Source organism: Vidua chalybeata, chromosome 8, assembly GCF_026979565.1.
Source record: "Vidua chalybeata isolate OUT-0048 chromosome 8, bVidCha1 merged haplotype, whole genome shotgun sequence".
Lineage (NCBI taxonomy): Eukaryota > Metazoa > Chordata > Aves > Passeriformes > Viduidae > Vidua > Vidua chalybeata.
This window is the reverse complement of record NC_071537.1, coordinates 8,805,241-8,829,301: the sequence shown is the minus strand read 5'-3', so window position 1 is coordinate 8,829,301 and position 24,061 is coordinate 8,805,241. Positions and strand designations below refer to the sequence as shown.

The window sequence follows — 24,061 nt, the reverse complement described above, 5'->3', positions numbered from 1 at the left end:
TGAGCATTCAGAAAACACCAGGCCAAAAAACTGGAGACATCTTGATCTTTTAAGACAGCTTTTCCAGTACTTTAAGTGAAGGGGGGGAACGGGGAAAGAAAAAGAGCAAGAAAAGCTGCAAGGAAAATAATACAAAGCCAGCACAATTGGCATCTAGACAGTAAAGAAAAAAAGTTTTTGAGGTTAACAGAAGGAAAGACAAAGCTGTTATGTACCCGAGGGATGCAATTTTAGTGGGAATGGAAGATTTGAGTGGTAAAGGAGGAGCGCTTGCCTCTGGGTTCTCTCTCTTCCAGCAGTTCGGCTGCTGGCATCTCAATTTGAATTGCTGGGTGAGTAGCACTTTCTGCGTGCGCGCTTTCCGTCTTGACCATTGAACTTCTGATGTGACTTCTCTCCCTCTCCTCCTCTCTCCCTCTCCTTCCTTTTCTTCCTGTGTGGAATCAAAAAAAAAAAAAATGGGGAGGGGGGGAGCGTGAGAAACCAAGCAAGCATCTCCAGCTGTGACCTTTGTTAGCTACATTGTTTTTATTTATTTATTTTATGGTAATCCTCTTTTTTAGTAGGGGGAAGCGCGACTTTTCGATGCCGCTTAATTTGACAGCAGTGGCGAGGAGCGAGCGGCAGAGCCGCTGTCGCGACACAATGGTGCAGTGGGACAGTTGTTGCACTCCTCCTCTGTGCCCTTCCCTCCGCCCGGGTTTGGGGTTTGCTTGGGGGAGTGGGAGGGGGAAAGGGATTTTTTCCTTGTGCATCCAGGGTGGGATCGGGGTGTGTTAGCAGGGCGGTGTTTCAGAGCCCGGTGTGCAGCAGGTTTCGGGGGCTGATTCCTGGCTGCTGAACAATGGTTACCAGCGAGGGAGAAGAGAAGTGTGTGCGCGTGTAGAGCTGTGTTACATCTGCAGTCAGGCAGCCACACAGTGACCATGACATCACTAGCTTTTCTTCTCTTTTTTTCCTTTGGGGCGGAGGGGGCCACTTCAAAGCTTTCTTCAGTTCAGTACGATATTTCCTAAACTCTGAAACCATGAAGGTAAAAATGTTTGGGGTTTTGGGTTTTTTTTCTTAAAGGAAGAAAAGTTGATTTGTAACAGGGCACATACGTTACAGTTAAGGGAGTTTGGAGATGGAATGGTTTAACTCTTGTTATACACGAAACGAGATTTTTTGTTTTAATTATTAAAAATAGTACATAGTACTATTTATTGGGTGCTTTTGATCCTGTGTTTGGTTGACAGTTAAATTTTCTGAGTTCTTCAGAAAGCTCAGCTGTAGTGTGAAAGGTGAAAATTTTAGGGACACTGCATAAGAATTATTTTACCCAGCGATAAAGGAATATGAAAAATAAGACTGAACGCTGAAAAATATGAGGTAACACATGTTTTAATACAGTGGTTCTGTGTTTGCTGTCAGAAGTCCATGAGACTTTCTCCTATTATTATATATTACAGAAAGTAAAGCTGCCCCTCAGCCTGTTTTGTGTATTACCCGTACTTGCACACAGAAAATAGAAACTTATTGAAGCATTCTACAATGCATCACATTTGCACTGTTGGTTTTGTGGAAGTCTTGAGTTTCTGCTGTTTCCTTTTCTAATTCTGCCAGACTTGCTTACGGAGTCACTCAATCCAGGAGGAGGATTTCTATCACTTCAGTACTCTGTGGTACCTTTGCCTGATTAGCTTAGTTGATTTATTTACCTTTTCTTATATAAAACAAGGGATAAAATTCTGTAGAATTTTTCTAAAATTAATTCATCTAAAAGGACAGTTATTTACATGTTTCTTCTTTCACTGCATGTTGTTGTATATGCAGGTTTTACAAGACTGGTGGTGAGATCTCACAAATATTTTACCTTTAGAGGAATGTTTTTTTACTGGGACTTCGGGCAAAAGGCCTGACAGCACTGTGTAAATGTACCTGTTACTTTTTTTTCTGAAATACTTGCAAGGTGTTTCAGTTCTCATGTGAATTTAACATAACATTTTTAAGGAAACTTTTTTGAATTTATTCAAGAAATAATTGATCTGGATTTACTTAATAATTGCATTGCTTAATTGTGCTGCATGTAATGTTTTTAGCGTATAAAAAAATGAGAACGGTTTTTAGAGCCTTGTTATTTGTTAAGGAATTTAATATACATTTGCTACATGTGTTCCATATCAGTGTTGAGCACAGTCCGCTGTGAATGCTGCGTTTTAAAAGGCTGTAGTGAAAACTTGTCGTCATATCTCAAGGCGTGTATGTGCATGGTAATTTTTTAATAATGCTGTTATTAGTGAAATTGCCAAGTACAAGAAGGTATAGGCATACATGCTAATTTTCTTTCATTTCTTGCTGTTTTTTAACAGCCTCACATTTAAGTTCTTGCTATAGACAGAAATCACAGATACCCTAAAAAAAATCAGGAGCTATTTCTTCTACAGTGCATATGTCTGTCTAGTGCTGAAATAAGTGGTTTATAAGCAAGAATTAAAGCTGTTTATAATGAGACATTTCAGAGAATGTTGGGCAGTAAATCAAATTGCATGACTAGGTATTCACACAAAAGCATGGAGCAAGGTCTGTCGGGGCAATTATAAGCACTATTTTGCTTATATTTGCTTTTTTCTGTGCTTCTCATCTTCTCTTATTTTTTGTGCTTGTGTTATTGCTCTGTGCCTTTCCCCTTCCTACCCTATTTGTGTTCAGAGACCTGCTTTGGTTTCACCCATCTCTTTGCTTAGTGGTTTTGCATCCAGCACACCGTACTGGTATGGATTAGCAAAAATGTATTTTTCAGTTTTAATGTAATATATGCCAAGTGTTTTTGCTTTTTTGCCTTGTTAGAATGAACGAAGGCTTGCCTGCTCTGCAGAGATGGTATCTGTCTCGTAATTAAAATTAACTAAAGTATGCAGAGAAAGCACCGAGTATTTGTCACACTGGGGAAGAAATTGCCTCTCCTTTTGTAATGGAAAAAATAAATCTGGGTGCTTTATTACCTGAAACTTAAAGGGACTGAGCACTCCTCTGTCCTATTGGTATGGGAAAATCCACCTGTTGATCAAATAACCTCTAATGTTGATACTCAGTGTAAGGCTTGCCTGGGTACATGCAGGCCACAGTTCTGGGCTATAGATGATGTAACTGGTGTGTGAATTCATGTGCTGAGGTGAGGCAGAGCAGGTGAGCAGAGTGCTTTCTCTTTATCAGTGAAGCCTTAAGAGAATAAGTAAGGTAAAATCTAACTGCTGTAAATGTAATTCCAGCATTGCTGAAGGATCTCAAATTATACACTTGTGTAGCAGGTGCTTGTTTGGGTCTGACCTGACATTAGAGTTAACACCACATTGTCCAAGACTACAGCACTTAACTTGTACTTAAAATGCCAAGTCTTTTTCTTAAAAAAGAAAAAAAAAGAAAAAAAAACAAGGAAAAACCCCACTCCAAATACCATAATAATAAACTTTCAGCCCACAACAGCTTTGAAAGCTGAGTGTGAGCAGAGTTAATAATGTTTTACTACTAGTGTGTTTTATCCTCCTGCATCGGAACTAACAGGCAGTAATTAGATAGCTAAACCCCAGTCCTTCCCCTTGTACACTAGAGGATTTGGCGTATGCTAATTGTCACCAGATCATTTCACATAATTGCCTTTCGGCGAAATTAAGTGGAAATTTCCTGAACATCTTAAATCCTCATTTCCCCACCCCCTCCCCTCAGTACCTTCGCACCCTGACAGGAAGGATGTGGAAAAATGTCAAGCACGGTGGCTTAGCTCTCTAATATTCAGGGGACACTTCATCTGAGCTAAGGGGGGGAAAAAACCAAAATTATTCTTTTCATGAATGAATTGCTGGACACTTAGAGCCAGGAAGCTGATTTTGTTGTTTTGTCTGAGAGACTGCTAATAGACCACGGGGTTTTATTGAAAGCCAGCAGTTCTTGCAGGAGCAGGTAGGCACTCACTGGCCTGGGAAGTGGTCGGTGGGGGGGGGGGGGGGGGGGGGGAAGGGGAAGAAACAGAAGGCTGCAAAAGTGTGTTTGTGTGTGTGTACCCATTTTATTTATTTTTTTTAAATTTATATATTAAGCGTAGGGCAGTGGGGGTTGTTGCAGGATTTTTGGGGTTATTTTTTAAGGCTCTGCCTGGGGAGGGTATTGTCCCAGCACTTGGTTGTCAGTGCTCCTGTCATCATTTGTGTGAAAGAAGAAAATGAGCCTTTTTTTAGCAGGGTGAGTTGTGATTATCAATGGAGGCCTTGTCTTCTGCTACAATGGGCAGTTAGCTTAGGGCAGGACCTTAGGCAGGAATCAGCTACATTAAACTGAGAAAGGGCTCAGGCCACTGTATCAGCCATAAAGGAGCAAGGGGAAGCAGTTTTCAGGAATGCTTAGTCAGGTGTGAAAGCATCCTTAAAAAAATAAATTGTGACTTCACTAGCAAAACAGGGCCGGGTAAAATTAAATCTTTGATATTTTTCAGGAAATGCTTCATCACTTGTATTGAATTTTTATGCTTGGGAAGGGGACGAGTACCAAGTTACATACAGCTGGTGGGTATGGTTGGTTTTAGCTTCTCAGTTAACCTAAATGGTATGCAGTTTCCTTGGTGTAGTTTGGGGTGCCACCCAGCCACCCAGCAGCACAGAAAGCACACCCAGGCTGGCTACTGATGTGGGTGATCCCCAGACCTGCAGTGGTGCTTACAGATGCTCTGCTTTGGGTGGTGTTGACTCTCCTGGAAGTGGAAAAATATTTAAATATTTGCAGCAATATTTTGGGGATTTGCCTTTACTTGCAACTTAATTTCCTGATTTGTGTAGGGCATCAGGTTGGTGAGGGGGTGAGTGTTGTGTAAGGATGTCATTCCTAGGCAGAATCAGGGAGAGATCAAACTTTAGATAAAAAAAAACCTTTTATGAGCATCTTTGGAACTGCAGAGCAGTTCAGGACCATCTGTTAGCATTTCACTGGCCACAGTCAGCATAACTGCAATAGCATCATCTGGAAAATAGAGAGAAACCTATTTTTTAATGTGAACTGGTATTGAATGGTACTCCTTGCTAAGCCCAGGGAGCAATTCCAGGAGGGCCTGCTAATTCAAGACCACTGCCGACCTGCATCCACCCCAGAGGAGGGGAAAAGGCTGACAAACCCTCTTCTGTGCTGTTTTTGTTTTATTGTATTGTATTGGCTCATAAAAGCACTTTCAGGGCCCATCTTTCTTCAGCAGAAAAGAAGAGCAGTGGGGAAGAGGAGGACATGGTAAAAAGACAGGCGGAGCTCTAGCTCCATTTGTTTTCAGTGTCTCTTGATTAATAGGTTTTAAGGAGGATGGAGAGCTCTCATTCCTCTGATAGTGCAGGAAGGGGCCGGGGCTCTGGGGGTCTGGGTGCGAGCACCTGCTCAGTCCCTCCCGCTCGTGGGTGGCTGAGGGGTGCCCGGTGGGCTGCAGCACCTCCCTGCTTCACAGGGCTGGAAGGACATTTCAAAGGCCACCCAGGTCAGGGAAAGGGGTGCAGCTGCATGGGCTATGCTGGCAGCTACTGGAGTTTCAGGCTGAGCTGGTGCAGGAGCATCCCCCTGCCCTCGGGATGCACTGGAAAGGAGTCAGAGGCCGAAGGCTTTGGCCGCTGCGATACTGCCATGGCATGATGGCTTGTTTTCAGCCTGGGTGGCTTTTTGTGCAGACCTGCCTTTACTAACCCCATGTTTTCCTGGTGAGGGCATCCTCTGGTGTCTCTGGCATGGTTTTTTCTGACTTGGAGTTGATATGCTTCCGTGTTTTTTTTAACCAAAGCCAAACAAGCCATGAATTTGCGAGCAGAATTTGCAGTAGTAAACTCTTCCTGTTTAGAGGTTGGTTTCTCTTTGTGTGCTCAACAATACAATGTTTCATCTTGTGCAAGTCCTATGTTGCTTTCAGAGACTTAGGAACTATTGATTTATACAGCATGTATTAACTTCTTCAATAAATGGGGAGTATTCATCAGTGGGGTGTATTAAATTGGGCTGTATATGCATAGAAGCATCTTTCATCCTGTTAATGAAATGTCCTTACCATGCAACAAAGACTAATACACAGCAATTTATACACACAATCCCCTGCAGTTTAAATCTGAAGTTCAGATAGGTTTTTTTGTTCCCTAAAGGCACCTATCAGAACTTAGTCTAAATGGATCTCAGTATTCCTTTCAAACATTTATCAGTCCAAAATTTGTTGTGGTTTTGGTGTGAGAATTTATTTCGTTCTAGAGCTCCATTATTGTTTAAACTGATCTGTGTTTAAGCACTCTTAGAAGCATTTCAAATTCACATAGAGATGTTTAGTAGTAGAACCCCTATGGGGACAATTTCTTCTGGTTGCTTCAGGCAGCAGTTATCAAGAAAAGCAAACTTCTCTTGTCTTTTTGCAGTTCTTTACCATGCCCTCTAACCTAGCGTATGAGACCTCAGCTTTTGGTGGAGAGGGGTGATTTATCAGCAGAGGGCTTGGTACTTCTTAGGTGCTGGGATTTCTCTTTATAAATCTCCACTTGTTCCTGTCCTGTTACCACATGTCCTGATGCTAATCTGTGTGTACCAGTGCAGCTCCCCTTCCCATGCCTGACAGAGCCAAAAATGGAGCTCTTCAACTTGCAAGAGAAATGCCTGCATCTCACAATGGCTCTTAGCTTAAAAGTGCCCTTGATAAAGTGCTCACAAATGTATAGTGGAAAATATTGCCTTTTGCAGGGGGATGTCTAAAGTCATCTAATGGGTGTCTCCTATTGATGGCTTCTGTGGTTTACCTTTCATGGCCAGTGGATGGGGTTAGGACCACACTTGTTACTCAGGCAGAGCTCCCATTGACTTCAAAAGAAGATGCATCTGCAGGATTAATCCTGCTCTTTCCCAGATAGTCCTTTATTTTTCTTTTCCAATGAAACTTAGTTAAATTCAGGAACAGTACTTTTAAAGAGCAGCTTGTTTAGCATATTACAGATGTTTAGCTTGGCTTGCAAATAGTGTGTGCTGTTCTGAGGGGAGTTATGGTCCCTTTCCCCAGTGTGTGCTAAACAGTGCAAAACAGAATGGAAACCTGTCCCTGGGTAGTGGTACAGATGCAGACTGACTCGCTGGGAAGTGGATCACACTCCTCTGTCCCAGAGAGCATATTTTTGAGTGTGTATATGACAGTTTCTCCCTTTCTCCTGGTACATTCTCCTCCCACCTCTGGCCCAGCATCATTGGAGTGTCAAAAGAGTATCCTACCCTTGCACCTTTATATGAGTGCTCCATTTGAGTGCGTGGTAGCAACCTAAATAAAAATTACTTACCAGGGGAAAAAATTGCAGACTTAAGGTTCAAGCTCTTAGTTGTTGATTTTTATTTGTTTTTCCTTTTTATTTGTCTCTGAAACATGTTAAGTGCAATACATCATAATTTAGCAGTTGTTCTGTTTTGTGGAGATATTGCGGGCGGTCTTGGTATATCAAAGCAAGGAGTGGTGGTGTCCCACAGTTTACATGTAACCCCCTATGGTACATCTGGCTTTGGTGATGGAGCCATGTCAGTCCAGCTTTCCTCTCACGTGTTGTTTCTTGTTTGTCGGCTTAAGTCTGACCCCCTAATGTTATTCTACGTATTTTTTTAACTAACCAGCTCCAGTTTCTGTGAAAATAAGCTCTCTCTGGAAGACAGCACTTAATGTCTGTCAGGGTCTGGGTGAGGCGTACAATGTTGTGAAGATAGAGTTGGGAGAGCACAAAGCTACAGCATGTATTTACTTCTTCAGTAAATGGGGCCACACTGTGGGTCACCTAACAGCAGTTAACACAGTTCTTGGCCAGAAAAAATAGCTCTTATTGGAAATGATCATTTTTGTGAACCTCATCAACTGGTCATTTGGCTTGTAATGTCATGTGTTGTTGAGTAGATGCCTGCTACTTTGTGTGGTGTGAAATATAATTTGTTAGGTGAAACCCCTACCAAAGCTTTCAATTACTTTTGGACTGCTTAGGTTGGTTCACTTGAAAGAGAACAGATTTGGGTTAGAGCATCTCCTTTGACTTTTTGAACTTGGAGAGCCAAATCCTCATATCTCCTCCTGATGTGAAACCATTATGGATCTGTGTGGCCAAAAGTTGTCCTTGGCTGTTCAGCTGGCAGATCTGACCCAACTCAGCCAACACATCGTGCTGTTAATCACAGCACTGGCTGTCGTGACCACGTTCTTTCCTGCGTGGTGGCCACTTGACAGGGGAGATCCCCTGTGCCAAGTGCTTGGTGGTGGAGAGGAATCATCCCATGTAAGGGTGGCAGAAAGAGATGAACATGGTGAAGAACACAGGAGAAGTTGTGGGAAGCACAAGTACAGCTCTTGGCTGGCTTCTTTTGGATGCACAGTTTTTTCTGCAATTATCAAAGCAGTGAGCCCAAATAGCCACTTATGGCAAGGGCTGGGGGAGCCAAGGGGCTTCATTTGGCCAAAGCATGATGGAGAGATTTCTTGTTTATTCAGGGAAGACAGATGTTTCTTTTCCCCCTTGCTCCCAGTTTGTCATCCCTCTTGCTTGCCCACAGTCTAGAAGCTCGTTCCCAAAGAATAACTGAATTATTTTTGAAATGCTTTTAAGGGAAGCTCAGAGCATTGGAAGCCAGATCAGATAGTAGCAATAGCTTGTCTAAGGTGGCACAGTGAGGGTGTGTGCATGTGTTTGGGGGTGCTGGGGAGTGAGCAGTGGGCTTGGAGCCATCCTGGAGCAGGAGAGTGAGCAGGAGAGTGCTGGCAGACCCTGAACAGCAGCGGCGCTATCGCGGCCACCATGCTATCACTACTTTATTTTAATGTGATTCCTTTTACTTGATGTTAATGCAAGTTGTTCCTTACTTAAAGTAATAAAAGGAAATGAAGACACATTCTAAAATGAAACCTGACTCTAATCCATTCATCATCTAATACCAGCCTCTTTATCTTTGCTGGTACCTAATCTGGTTAAATGTCCCTGTTGTAGGATTTTAGTGAAAATCCTCTATGGGGAATAGGGTTTTTTGCAATTGGATTACTCGCAGTAAATGGTCCAGCAGTTCAGCTGGTTTCAGCTTAATTTTTTCTTTGTGATCTTGTAAGGGTAAGTTACAGTTCAGCCTGCCTTTTTCTTTCATTCATTCACCCCTTTTTAAATTTTTTTTTTAATTGTTGTTGAGAAAAATATTTTTTTCCCCCAGAGCTAGGAGTGTGATGGGGAAAACCTCATGATATCTACGTGATTATTCCCCCTACAAGAGTGTTAATTTCAATGGCTTTATCTGGGGGGTTTTGCCATTATTTATATAGCTGAATATTTTAGTAGCCTAATTAATCAGTATCCAGTTTCCATTTATTAGCGCTCTCTGATGAATTGATAATTAATCAGCTCTTCTAAAATATATATATAAAATATGCAGGTGATCGCTTGTCAGCTTAATGCTTGCTGATGAAGGGAATACTCCAGCACTACAAAGGCTTTTTATCTGGAGTATTTGCAATGAGAGTAAAATGCAGAACTGAGACTGAGGATAGGAAAGGGAGAGGAAAAGACCTACAGGTCAGTGAGCATTTGGGTCTCTTGCTAATTAAATGGGGGACTCTCTCAGCCCCTCACTGAGGAGTCTGCCTGCATCTTGGAGGTGAAGCACAAGATTATAAAATAGAAAGGAAAAATTTTAAAGAATTGCTGTTGCTCCGTACAGGAGCATGACAGGTCAAAAAGATTAAAGAACCTCAACAGCAGAGAAAGTGTGTGAGGAGGTTTTAAGCAAGAGGGTGGGAAAACTGCAAGGGTGATGCCAAGAAGGAATGTGGAAAAGTCTGAGGATCACATTGAAATCCTGGCTACTCAGATTTTTGTATGTCGTACCTCATGCTGTAGTGGGGGGATGCCCAGCACTGCTCTAACAGTGTCAACCTTTTTCTCTTGACAGTCTAACAAAGTGCCAGTTGTGCAGCACCCACACCATGTACACCCTCTTACGCCGCTTATCACATACAGCAATGAGCACTTCACACCAGGAAACCCTCCTCCACACTTACCAGCTGATGTAGATCCCAAAACAGGTAGGTGGGAAGTATTTTGGGGTTTCTTTTGAGAGGGAGTGGGTGGATCTTCCCTTTTTGCGCATTAGGGGAGACGAGTGCAGGAATATGGATTTCCCATGCTGGAGCACCAAAGGGGGCATGTAAAATGTCAAACCCAGATAAAATACTTTCTTTTTAAGCCAATCAGACTTCAGAAGGAAACCTACTGGGTGAATTTTCACAGAGCTTCTGCAGGGTGACACCAGAGTTGCATGTGTGGGGTCGCTTGCAGGTGTGTTTCTTTGCAAGCATGATACCCCACCTGGTAGTTCAATCTACCAGTGCTTGGTTTGCATGCACGACCCAGAGAATTAAACATGTACATTCTGTGATCTGCACTTACAAAATTGCAGCTGGAATTTTAAAGGTGGTGGGTCATGACCGGTTTCAAAATGAATCTCTTTTAATTCCCCAAATCCCATTGTTTCTGTGTCAGGAGTTCAGCCATTTTTCTTCTATAATGTTGAATTTTCATCCACTGTAACTACTTAGCTCCAGCTTTACACTTGCAACTCTTTTCCCCAATGTAAGTCTACCCAACTCTAAGTTCAGACTGAAGGGCACTCTGCTTGAATATAGAGCACCATGTAAAATCCTGACTAGATTTATTGGTGTTACAGAGAAGAATTTACATGTTATTCTAACTTTTTAAGAGTCCCTTTTTAACTTGAGCTCCCAAAGAAGTCAAACAGTGTCAATCTTCTTTCTACAGGCTGTGCTGAGTTCCTAGTGACAATGGTTTTTGGTTTTGTTAATCCAAACCCCATTTAGTTAATTGGGAAGTTCATCAGAAACAGAATTCATGTCAAAGGAATCACTCTGTGTCAGCCCTAACTTATGCAGATAATTTATCTAAACTCCAGCCCTTGAATGAGACTGTGCATTAGCTGGTTGTCACTCGATATGCTTCAACTGGGGCCCCCTTTTAATTGTGCTTAATGCTGACTTCACATGGCTTGAAAGGAATCCATCTCACCATCCCTGGTTATTGCAAGTGAATGGCATAGTCAACCTCTCATTTAAATAATGGTAGTACAGGGAATAGCTTTTAAATGGTTATCGTAAAACATATGATTAACGTCTGTAGACTGTTTACTTTTCTTCTGTGAACATTCTTTCAAGTGTGCAAATAGCTCACTGGATGGTTAAAGCCCAGTTAATCTGTTTGGGTTTTGTAATGGAGAAAAAGCAATGTCTGCATGAAAATGTCACACAAGGAGATTTAATTTAGAGATTAAAAGCTTCCCAAGTGACTTAAAAAAATAATTTTTAGCCCTGAATACAGTACCCCTTCTTTTTAATGCTCTCTGTTTTAATTTTGCTTCTGCTGTGTAATTGTGCCCTGGCTTGTTAATTGAAAGACCCAGCTTTGTAACCCTTACTCCTCTGAGTAATTCCTATTTGCTCTTAAGGTAAGGAGCGTTAATATTTAAGGTTTGTGTCTGGAGCTGGTTTCTACTTTCTGAGTAGGAACTGTACCTCATCCAGAGAGGATGGGTGGGCTCTCTGTCCTCCCCTGCACACCTTCAGCATCTGCGCCTGGTTTTAGCAAGCATTTCCAGGGGCCCTCGCCTCCATTCCTGATTTCAGAAAAGCTTTCCTAGGTTTGCTTAAAAGCAAACATTATTTGCAATTTTAATGACTTTTAAACTTGTTCTGGAGATTACTTTGGAATAATGCCATGTTATTGACATGGGTAGGGCCTGTGGTCTTTTGGCTGACTTTGAAACTAAAATAACCATGAAGTTGTTGCAGGATCCATCTTTGTGTTGAACGTTTAAGAGAATATCTAGTACAGTATCTGTATCACAGATACAGATACAGTATCACAGCAAAATTATATCTGAGACTGCTGAATTCTAAATAACAAAAATAGTTATCTCTGACTGGAGAGGTGACTGAGGGAGTGAATAACAACATTTTTTCTTGTTTAAAAAAATGAGAATGTAAAAAAGCCTTTGAAAACCCTAAGAGAAGGCACAAATACTGTAATAAAAGTAAATTGACAGAAATTTAGAAGCATATGCGTTTTTTTTCTTTAGATTTTATTTATTTCCACATTTCAGTACTGATGCTGCTTTATGTTCCTCTTCTATAGGAATTCCAAGGCCTCCACATCCTCCAGATATATCTCCTTATTATCCATTATCACCAGGCACTGTAGGACAAATCCCCCATCCGCTAGGATGGTTAGTACCACAGTAAGGAGTTCCATTTTTTTAATTTCTTTTTTTCTTTTTCTGATGTATAAAACTTATGTAAAAATATATATGTTTTGTGTGTGTGTGCATTGGGATGAGTTTGTTTGCCAGCTGCCACTTCACCGAGTGTTATGCATTTACCCACCTCATGAAGGTTAATTAAAATATATGCCAGGTCATGTGATTGTAAACAAACCTGAGCAGTTAGACACAGCTTTGTATGTCATCCCAACCAGCTGACAGCTCATGAAGCATGAATTTTTAAACCCTTCTGCAGAAATGTCCTTTCTTGTTATTGCCCTTACACTGCACTACATGAGTTTTTCTCAGATTTGGTTTTCTAGGGGCTCAGGGTGGTTCTCACAGACCCTTTTTTTTTCACTAGGCTATCCTCACTACAAATTTGCAATTTTAAATTTCATTTGCCTTGTCTGTTGAAAACCCTTTTGTTTTTCTTATGAAACAGTAGAGCTTTACATCAGCCAGTGAGCAGCATTCCTAGTTGAGATGTGGCTGGGCAGTTGGCAATTGGCATCTGAGGAATGGAATTTTAAACAAGAAAAAGGAATTAGTTTACTTAAAACTGGCTTTAAAAAAACCAATGGAAAGTTAGTTTGGGGTTTTGTTTTATTTTCAACTTCTCAGATCCCAGTTGCAGAGCCTTGCTGGCTATGAGGCTCCCAGCAGTAATTGAGTCCTTATTTTCTTTTTTTTCTTATGTTGCCATCTCTCAATAGATTTATAATACACTTAAGCACTGCCTAAACCTTTTGTGTAGTATATTTGATTTAAATGCTTATAAAATCCATTTGTATTGCTGGATACAACAGTTCTCTGCATTATGTTACTCTGTTTTTCTCACATAACAGGTCTCCTCTGTTTTGGGCTGATCATATTTTTTATAGAAATTAATTGCCCGAAGTTCAAACTAGTTTGCCTCTGCTTGAGGTTGTTTGGCCAGCTGTGCTGAAATACCTCTCCACAAGTTCCTCCATGAGGAACTGGAGTTGACAGCCCACAGGAGAGCAGGGCAGGGCAGGAGGTCACTGCATATCTCCAGGTCTCGGGCAAGGAGAGGTGGTGGCATCAGAGGCCTTGGAGACCTTTCTCAAGCAGAAATGTGTTGATGCAGGAGAGGTGGAGCTTCTGGCCATTTTGCAGGCTGCCCTTCCTTGTGGGTGGTCATGCAGCTATTTTGGGTAGAGGTTCTCCCACCCCGAGGGTGAAGCATGTCCATCGCCTCTCTGCTAAATGTTGCTTATCCAGAAGAGCACATCATAAACAGAAGAAAAATCCAAAGCATCGCTCTCTGAAATCTGAAATTTCTCCTTGTTTGTGGTGATCTACCTTTTCCAAAGGACACCCTGAACAATTGTAGTGCATGGAGCTCCTTAGCTCAAGTTTGCACAGCAACAGCCTCAACATTTGAAACAAATACACTCAGCTAGTGCCAAAAGTCAGTGACATGAAAGACATGAGAGCGCAGGGAAGAAACTCTTCACTGACCTGTACCCCATTGCTCATGTGGGTGTATGTATTGTGCAGACACAGGTTTGGCCTCCTGGACCTCCTGCCATGGCTGCCAAAGCACGTGAATGATGCCACGTGTGGCCAGTTTCACCAGGCAGGTGCTAATGGCCACCTCTGTCTCTGGACGACTCTGTCATCCCTGCTGCTTCAGAACAAGTCAACACCATGGTGTGCTTGCCTACCCACAGCTCTTACAGCTTCTCCCAGTGATTTTTGTTGAGGGGTGACACCCCCTTCACATTGGCTTTTGCTCTAGGAGAGTAGCATGGCCAACTTCAGAGAAGTAACCCAAGTTTTTAATTTCCCCTCTCCTTGACACTTGCACTTCACCATCAACTTCCCAACCCATCTACCCTCCACTGGCCTTCATGTTTCTGGCATAGTACCCACCCCAAAAGCATCCTGCCCAATCAGATTATATATTTGAAGGACAGATGAAATGAGCTAGCCAGCACAGACAAACCTCCATCAGAAAAAGTTGTGTGTCTTTCATGAGGATGCTGTTTTGCATGTTGCTGTATTTTTTAATTATTGTAATGAGGTGTGATTGTCTATTGGTTACCCACAATACTTCTTGGGGACTCTCCCCCGGTAACTCTTGTCAACACTTGTTAATCTGACAAAAGGCTACAAATTAAGCTCTGTTAATTTAATGTTTTCTCACCGAGATCTAAATACCGAAAGAGGCCCAAAGCGCAACTGAAGTCCTTTGATTCACTGTACTTTATTTTGGTATAAATTTACATTCATTATTGTTTTCCTTTGGATGTGTAGCCCTCAATTAGTGTGATGGCTCCATTAAAGCAAGCGAGACTTCGCCTTTAATTATTACAACAAAACACCTAGTTTCAGCTTGGGGAGAGGGTCTCTATTGACATAAGCAGAGGTTATAAAATTTAATTAGCCATTCCTATCAGATTTATGGCATTCAAATTGTTCTGTGTTTCTTTCCTTTGATCCTTGCTGTACAATCCCCAAGATTTTTGTTCTGATCAAATGAGAATAAAGCTTACTGTGCAGAGAGAAGTTTTTTGTTGTTCTTTTTTTTTTTTTTTTAAGCCCTTTTTTCCTTTCTCTCATTCTCTCTCTCCCTTCTTTTTTACCAGGCAAGGTCAGCCAGTGTACCCAATCACGACAGGGGGTTTCCGCCACCCTTACCCAACAGCTCTGACCGTCAATGCTTCCATGTCAAGGTGAGTTCAAATACTGAGGTCCTAAATCAAGAGCAAATGTAGCTCCTCCTCCCACTCTCTGTAGAAGAGCATTTCATCTAGGCAGCAGATTTCTGAAAGCTCTTGAGTTAAACATCCATCCTTAGCTTTTTTGGTGGGGTGGAGGAGAGGGCGAGGGCTACCTTCCCATGTGAAGAGAAGGTGGTGTCCTAATGCTGTCTTTGGGCCTCAAGAATTTGTCGTAGAGGGAGAGGTAGAGGAGTGCGAAGCCACCTTTAAAAGCCAAACTAAATGAAAGAGCTGGGAGAATGTAATGTTGAAAAAGCCAGAAGTTGTGATAGCCTTTGCCTTCTCGGTGGCCATCAGCCAGAGCAGCACTGTGTGCGCAGGAGGGAAGGCTCAGGAGGGAGGACTGCTCTTCAGCAGAGTTGGGAGGAAGGTTATTGTGCTGTGTTTTCCCCTCCCAAAGCTCCAAACACTAATAGTCAACATAAAAGGGCCCGCCTGACCCTCAAAAGCTTTAGAAGTATATATTTCTCCCCCTCCCTACCTCCAATTAATTCCATCTAATTTTCCAGGGGCTGCTAGTTTTATTTACAAACTGGTTGGCAGCACTATGTTTAAGTAATCAGTAATTGCTCCTAATGATAGTTTTATTTTCTGTTCATCTGATTTTCAGCCTGGTTAATTAAATCGGTGGAAGTTTAGACTTTCCTGATGGGCTGAAACAGCTAATCCATTTTGATGATGGCACATAATTAAATTAGCATGCATTACATAGCAAGGTTCCACATCTCTTCCCTGCTCTGTCCCTTCCTCTCCATCTCTGCAGTTTAATATGTGAGCATTGGTGCATAGATGATCTAAGGAGGAAAAGACTGGTGAGGACTGGGGGGAAGCACACATCACTGAGAAGTGGAAATCTGTACCTAGGGCTCATGAATGAATGGGTGGGAAAACAGTGTGGTGTATGCTTTAGATAAGTAAGCAAAAAACTAAAAATTTAAATTAAAATGCTGGTCCAGCAAATAGACAACTGGCAAATCAACTTTAAAAAAAAAAAAGTGTAGGCCCAGAACAGAAAAAAATACTAGGCTGGGGAGAGAGCTGCAAATTTAAGCAATGGTTCCCTCCCCCTATTTAATCTTTTTTAATATCTATAAAAGACTTGCAGGCATGGTGTGAGGCAAAGTAGAGCTTGATTTAGTTTAATTATTATTAGAGAGGCTAGTCATTTGAGGGAGGGGGGAGATGTGGAAGCAGGGGGGGCTATATTCCCAAGATAGACTTTATGAAAGGTATCTAGTTAAAAAGAGTACACAGCAAATTAAATACATTATTGTGGTAATGGGACGACAGAAGTAGAGGTCTATTATACTTATGGCAGTTATAGGAAATGTAGGCTCCTTGCCCTGTTCTAGCACATCCTTTGATATTCATTCCATTCAGCAGCAGGGCCAGGACTTCTCAGAATTAAGTGATGGGTCATTATACTTTAAACACCATGGAGAAGCCTAGATTGGCAATTAAACAGCACTTGCTGACACTCGCTTGTGCCACCCTGTGACCCCCTTTAGATTGAGTTGTTGGAGCTCGGGGCCCTCAGCCTGCTAAATTGGTAGCAGGCACTTCTCCTGACGAGGGCTGGCTCTGAAATCTGCCGGCTTCAAAGGGAGCAAGATCATGTATAAACCATAATGTGGGTGCACCGTGGCTCAAAAAATAAGGCAGGAATAGATGAAATGTTACAAGTGCAAGGGGAAAATGAGAGAATAATGACAAATCTAATGCAACTCAAAGCAGAATTGTTGCACAGAAAAATGCATCCCACTGCTTGTGCATAAAATCAAGGCAGGCAGATGACATCCAGTTAACAGAAACATGTCAACAGTGAAGTAAAGTGAGAGTGAGTAAGAGAGAAGCCCCTGAGACAGCCAGGAACAAAAAATTAGTTGTCCTTAACAAGTTAAGACTCATCATTATATTCTGGCTTGGAGCCATAAAAGGAGACAGTGGTGTATAATGAGCTGCTTAGAATTTTTAGGGTGTTTATTGCAATTCATGGAATACTTGTCTAGAGAAAAAAAAATCTGGTGAATGTCTTAGGCGAAGGTGAGGGGTGTGCATATACACAGGGAGCCTTTCTTTTTGTCTCTGACAGAAGCCCGTACATGTGCACGTGCTCAGGCACATGTGCTGGGGGATGAATTGATTTAAGGTGTTTACCCTTTGTTTCAGCCCAGAAACTTCTCTGGTTTCCTGTACATGGGAGCACCCTGGGCAAGCTGGGCTCTCATACATCATTTTGTGTGTGTTCTCCCCTGTCAGCCTGGGCTCAGCAGGGGGACAGCCCTTGTCCAGGTGTCCGGTGTGGTCAGGAGATTCCCTTGCTGGCCTCCAGACATGCTGGCCCTGGGCAACTGCCCTGCAGGGCCCTGCTGCAAGCCCTGCTGCAAACCTTGCCTTTGCTCTGCTGGCTGTGCCCCAGCAGTGAAGTCAGCACAGACCTCAGACCTCACCCCTCCATCCACAGTTTTTCAGAGCCTTCCTTCAAAAGTAATTCCCGTCTTTACCTGCATTATGGTGTGGATCTTTGGAACCTATAGTGCTTCCCAACCTTTAGTTCCCTAAGCTTAGAAATTGCTGGTTTTTAGTTAAAGTATGCTTATGAATAGTTTATAAAAGGTTAATGGGTGACTAAAGTGGTTTTTCATAAATGGTTTAGACTGTTGAGGTAGTGTTTTCAGGTTGTTTTAACCATTTACTACTCCTAGTTGTTGCTTGTAGCCTTGCCACACTCAAGTTGTATGCTTGTATTATGCCTGTAAGATCTCCTGATCCTTCATTACCCCTCTGTAATATGCCTGTAAGGTAAAATGAGACAGGGCTAACTGAGTGATGGGCAAACAGTAGACCTACTATGAAAAAACAACTGCTGTGAGAGGAAATCAGGAAATAATTTAGCAGAATTACACCAGACAAACACTGCACAGCAGTTAAGTGGTGGTAGTGGAAAATACCTTCTGTAATTGAAATTTCAGGGGAAATTCACTTTTGCTGAATGTAATTACTGAAGTTGGAGTGTAGCCAGGAAGTTAAAAATTAACACCCTTCCCCTGCTCATATTGCCATGTGAGTGGCTGTCTACATGGAAATGAGCAGGCACTCAGACTTTGGGCTGAACCCTCATCCCACCAATGGAAGTCCATGGGATTGTGAGAGCAACTTTGGGTTCTGGAGCATGTTTTTATAGCCCTAAACATGGGAATGGGTGTGTAAGTCCAATAGGCAGCCTTGTGAATTGGACAGATTCAGTATGGTCATCGGTAATGAATACAGCACTTTCTCATGGAAACTGAAACCCTGAAAATAACCACTGAGCTGCAGCTGCCTGTTGAAGGCTGCTTTCTCTGGAGTTTAAAGCCCAGTGAGTAAAATATCCCAGCTGAGGTCAGTGGAGGCTTTGCCATCCTTCAGGCTTTCACACAATGTGTGTATGTTGTGCTCTGTACTTAGATTTTCTCCCTGCTGGTACATGCCCACTGCACTTCACGCTGAGCCCTCATGTCAGACCAGCAGAGCTCTTCCTGCCTGCTCTCTGAAGGAAGGCTTTTCACCTCCATCTTCATCCTTCACTGTCCCCTTGTCTCTGGTCTAGCCAGCCCCAGCAGTATAGTCCTCTCTGAAACACTGGGTCTTGCCTAGGGCAGTCACTTGACAGGATGTGCCTCAACCTTTTATCACTGTGCTTAGACTGCATTCAGCTAGGTCAGTTTTTTTGCCACCAGTTTTATTTTTGATCATGTTTGTTAGTTATTTAAAAAAAAAATCCAACTCACACTGCCAGTTTTTATTTTCTTTGTACCATGTCTGAAGGTCCCAGGCACTCTGTGAACAAATTTTAGGTATGTCCAATCAAAATACATACACATGGAAGCAGAGAAAGAACAGAAAAAAATAATACAAAGACCCAGTTTGTGTCTTGCTGATGGTGAGCAGTTCTGTGGCAGAACTTGGACAAGGATGCCAGTCTCCTTTGCAGCCTCAACATTGTCTTCTGTTCTGACCTACCATGAACCAAAGTATATCCTCAAATGTGTGCTTCTCTCCCAGCTACTTTTGTCAGAGAGTGGGAAGGCACTTGGACAATCCACTTGGCGATTTGTGTCCGTGAGTCTTTAGCAGAAGTAGGAATGACCATTTTGCTGCCCATCCTCCTCTTCCCTTGCCATCCCACCTTCCTGCCTCCCTTCTCTCCGTGCCTTTGTTCGTGAAGAACTGCAATTCTCTACAACTTGAACAATTTCACATTCTCCCTGTCAGTCCTTGCTCTTCCCACCACTGCCTTCAAAGACAAAATAGTTCTGTCTAATCACCCTGAGTACTACCAACTGATAGACAAAAGATCCTCAGAGCTTGTAGTGGACAGTGCTCTTGTTCATGAAAGTACTTCTGTGTCATCTTGTGAATGTAGAGAATGTCTAGGCAGTCACAGGGGTGGGATTGTTAAGCTTGGTATTGGAATTTATAAGAGAGGAGAGAAAAAGATAGCCCCACTATATTTCTGATGCTTATACACTGTGATATCCATAGTATATCACTCCCTTTCAAATCCTGTTGGATAGAAAAAATCATTGTATATTGATGATAGAAGAAATAATTATTTATCCCATTGAGTGTTCCATAATCTTGGGTTATTTTACTTGGATCAGATTGTTCAAAATCTGGGATGAGAATGGGGATTTGCAGTGAGAAAAGCCCTTGCCAGATCACTTTACTTCTGGTGTTCTGAGGAAAGTTACTTCTGAAACATAATTTTAGGCTAGAACCCATTCCCTGGAAACCTGTTGACTTCAGTGGGGGAAGGCAGTCAGTCATGCTGTGCTTTCCTTATTCACTGCAAAACCTTTCTGAGACTGTTGAGAAACAATGATATAAGTCAATCCTGCTTTTGAGAAGTTTGTTCATTTCTGTTAAAATGCAAAAAGTCTGAATGATTGTGCTATGTTTGTGCTGTGATCCCGACCAAGCAATTGGACTCATGCAGAAGGATTGCATATCCCTCTGAATCCACTTGCAGGACTGGGATCTGTCCATGTATATGACCATAAACCATAAAGCTGACAACATTTTTTTCTCTTTAGAAAGGCTAGACTGTTAAAGCCTTTCTAGGTTACTTTAATGGATCAAAAATTCCACAATCTTCCACCTTCTGTTAAAGCAGTGTGGCTCAGAGATTTATTAGACACAAATAAATATTTTCTTTTGCTCCATCAACAAAATGTAGCTAATGAGGCGTCTATAAGTATTATCAAAAATGCATCTAGAATGTGTTTGCATTAATATTTTATTTGGCTGTCAATATAGAATAAAAGATGTCATCCTAAATTCACAACATGATTCAAAACTACAAAAATTGATTCCTTGGCTGCCACACATAATTTCTTAGCAAAGAAATGGACTGGTGGATTTTGTTTCAGGTATCTGAAATTCCACCTTCACACAAGTTCATCCAGTTGAATTCGCCTTTTGTTAATGTTAAAATCATGATGTCTCGTGTCAGTAATGATAATGAAGGGGAAGATTGGCTTTAATGACATTAGAAGAGTCATTATGTTTAATTTATTGCTAATTAATGCTGCCAGCTTTCATATGCTTTGTCTAGCTGTCATGTGCTTGTTATATGCCTTTTTTTTTTTTTTTTTAAATGTGTGTACACATCCCTCCCCATTCATTCATTTTTATTCTGACAATTTACACAGCTTTCTCTCCTCTAGGTTTCCTCCACACATGGTCCCGCCACACCATAGTTTACATACAACTGGAATTCCTCATCCGGCCATAGTCACACCAACAGTCAAACAGGAATCTTCCCAGAGCGACGTCGGCTCACTCCACAGCTCGTAAGTTGTTGCTTCCCCTGTCTTCTCTTTGGGATACTCAAAGCATCCCCTGTGCATGTGTGGCTTGTAAAAAGGCTTGGGTTTGTGATGTTTTTCCTGTAATTTTTTTTTTTCTTTTTTGTTATAATCGATTTGAACATGTTTTAGCTGCCAAAGTATGTCCAAATGATGGTAGCAGTCTTTGAGTCATTCTATGACATAGGCAAGTAGTTACTAATTTCACCTGTTTCAATGAGGAAGTGGAATTTTCTTGAGCTTCAAGTTTCCTGACCAGTTTCTCTATTACTCAGTGCTTAGTTTGAAGCCTTGAGATAACAAATGCACCTCATGAGACAAAAACCGAAAAATGGCTTCTTCAAAGCTGCAGAGAGCTGGTATCGAGTTTAGACAAGAGCCCATTGATAAAGGGGTGTAATTATTTACTGTCATGCTCAAGCTCTCCTTGTGGAGAGCTCCGTTTTTCTGGAGCCCATGTCCTTCCAAGGTTCTTGTAGGGGCTCAGAGAGTACTTGGTGATGTTGCATAAACATGTGGTGAGTTTTCTTGTAATGCTTTTAAGGCTGTTCCCATACAGCAGCCAGAGTGAAGGCTCTAGAGAACCTTCTGGTCCTCTTCCTAGAGATTGCTGAAGATTAATGCTAGAGAGATTGAGGGGATTAATTTAATAAACTCACAAGGGGTTCTCACTGTGAGGTCTCTGTCTGTTGTATCTTTACTCTTCAGAAAACATCAGGACTCCAAAAAAGAAGAAGAGAAAAAGAAGCCACACATAAAGAAACCTCTTAATGCATTTATGTTGTATATGAAGGAAATGAGAGCAAAAGTTGTAGCAGAATGCACATTGAAAGAGAGCGCAGCCATCAACCAAATCCTCGGTCGAAGGGTAGGTAACAAGGGACAAGCACAAGCAGGGCCTGAAACTCAGTAGGATTCACACCTTCTGAATCCCTGTGGTTTTCTGCCATTGTAAAAATGGTAAGGAAATTGCTAAACCAAAGGCCTTGGTTTGTTTTCTAATTTTCACAGGCACTTCTTGCTGGTGGGGTCATTCATGGGGAAGAGGAAGAGTTAATTAATAGCAGTTTTATTTCAGTATCATTTGCATGACTGGTTGATAAAAAAATCTTAGATTTTTACTTTGGCCCAAGATAGGCAGAAAAGTAAATGGGAAATGAAAAACCTTTGAGTACAGTACCAGTATCAGCACCTGTAAGAGCTAGAAGAGGCGAGGAAGTGCCAGTAGGGGAGACACCTCCAAAGCTGTAACTGAGTTCTGGCTCAGGACAAGTGGTTCAGCTTCTGGACCATCTCCCCTGCTGTCTGTTTTTGTTTAGATTTCTTAAATCTCCTCTGTCAACAGGAGACAAAGGGGTTGAGTGCATGTAAATGATTAGTTGTGGTTCAGTTGATTTAACTGCAGTTATAATCTAGAGATGTAAATAAAATACGAATGTCAGCATGCCAGATCATCTGTTTTTATCTCTTCTTTATGAAAATCGATTCTAACTGTACTTACATGTATAAATAACACACTTTGCTGTTAACATGCTTAAAAAAAACCCAACCACTAGTGCTTTTTATTTTGTCTTTTTGTCTTTTCTCCACCCCAGTGGCACGCGTTATCCAGAGAAGAGCAAGCGAAATACTATGAACTAGCAAGAAAGGAGCGACAGCTTCACATGCAGCTGTACCCGGGCTGGTCTGCACGGGATAACTATGTAGGTTCCTACGTAGGTGGAAACTTGTAGTAGTAGAGCTTGTAGAAATGTCTGTGTGACCTGCTGAGCTTCGACCGCACACTGCACACAAGCACTGCGTGGAAAGTCTCAGAACCCCAGTCTGGTAACGACAACAGGCGCTTCCCTCGGCGATACCAAAACTACTGGGGGGTAATTCCCACTTGGAAGAGGCTTCCTGGCTGGGACTAGTATGGGGTTAGAATTTGAGGATAACAGTAGAGCTCTGTGAAAAAAGTCTTCTCTTCATTTAACAGGGTCTGGAAATGCTGTTTGGCTTGGTGGTCATTTTGAATTTCATTTTTTAAAACAAAATTTTAAATCCCCCTTGTAGGGCTCATCTCCTTTCCACCAAAAGAGATAATATAATAATTAGTGTCTTGTGCTTATCTGTGTAGGAGTGTAGTGGAAAGTGGAAGAATGACATATCCTAGCTTCAGAGAAGGACTGGCAAAACCAAAAGCATTCTATTTTTGAAAGTCTTTCTCTCAAGTGGAGTTAAATGAATTATTACACCCTCTATAGTTGTGTATTTTGTTTGTTTTCTTTTTCATGCCCATATTACCTTTTTTTCCCCCTACCCTCCTCATTTTTTAAAAAGAATATTGGAATTCGTGATCAATTAATGGATTGTTTTAAAATTGATTCTTCCCTCTACTTTTCAGAAAGGCTGTTTTTGAGCTAAAAGTGGTAGTATTTTTTGTCTGTTAAAAAGCATAAGGGCAGCTTTATAACCCCAAGTACTAAATAGCTCCTTCCATGAAGGGTAAGAGGTGCAGATGGTAATAAGTGTTTGCAAGCCTAAGCCCATAAATTCTTGACAGATTTGTGGATTGGTGAGAGCGCTAAACCCTTTTTAATAGGATTATAGCAGCATCTTGATTTTTTTTTTAAGTTAAATAAAAATCACCTAAAACTTTCAAGGTCTCTAACTCTGTAAAAAAAACCCTGTTCTCTGCCTTCTAGTCATACTTCCCTGCAGGTTTGGAGACCACCACCTCTAAGATAGATGCCAGTTTTGTGTAGAGTTACACATTATGGTTTTGCTGAAGTCTGTCTCTTCCATCCCCATCATCATCACTGCCTGTTTTACCATAAATAATCTATTTTGCTCTATATGACAATACTTGCCTACAGGAATCTGCATTTTTATATGTATGGGTGGGAGGAAGCCAGTTCAGAGTCTGCAGTGAAGCCAGGAGAAGCAGCAGGAGCTCTTTACACTCTTCTGCCGTTTCAGTGGTGGAGAATACACATACTCACTTATTTAGCAATATGTACTTAGGGACATTTTTCAAATCCTTCTGTTTTCTTGATCATCTTTTCTTTCCACTGGGCTCAGCCCTCCCTCCTTGGTCATTACAGGTATACCTCTGCATTGCTCAATTGTCCTTCCAGTTCAGAATATTCTTGATTCTGTGCTCCTCAGAGGAGA

At 41.8% G+C, this 24,061-nt stretch overlaps 1 protein-coding gene across 8 annotated transcripts in view; it reads left to right on the top strand.

Moving 5' to 3' along the window:
* Positions 1–24,061, top strand: part of TCF7L2 (transcription factor 7 like 2) — a 173,493-nt gene that overhangs the window by 136,319 nt on the left and 13,113 nt on the right. For 4 of the 8 annotated variants that reach the window (XM_053949136.1, XM_053949135.1, XM_053949140.1 and 1 more), the window contains exons 5-10: positions 9,931–10,063; positions 12,183–12,285; positions 14,922–15,008; positions 20,765–20,890; positions 21,614–21,773; positions 22,501–22,608. In XM_053949136.1, the coding sequence (XP_053805111.1) occupies positions 9,931–10,063; positions 12,183–12,285; positions 14,922–15,008; positions 20,765–20,890; positions 21,614–21,773; positions 22,501–22,608 (717 nt within the window). Of the gene's footprint in view, positions 1–9,930; positions 10,064–12,182; positions 12,286–14,921; positions 15,009–19,100; positions 19,158–20,749; positions 20,891–21,613; positions 21,774–22,500; positions 22,609–24,061 lie in introns of all 8 variants that reach the window. The other 4 variants (XM_053949133.1, XM_053949137.1, XM_053949134.1 and 1 more) reach the window with 2 other exon arrangements.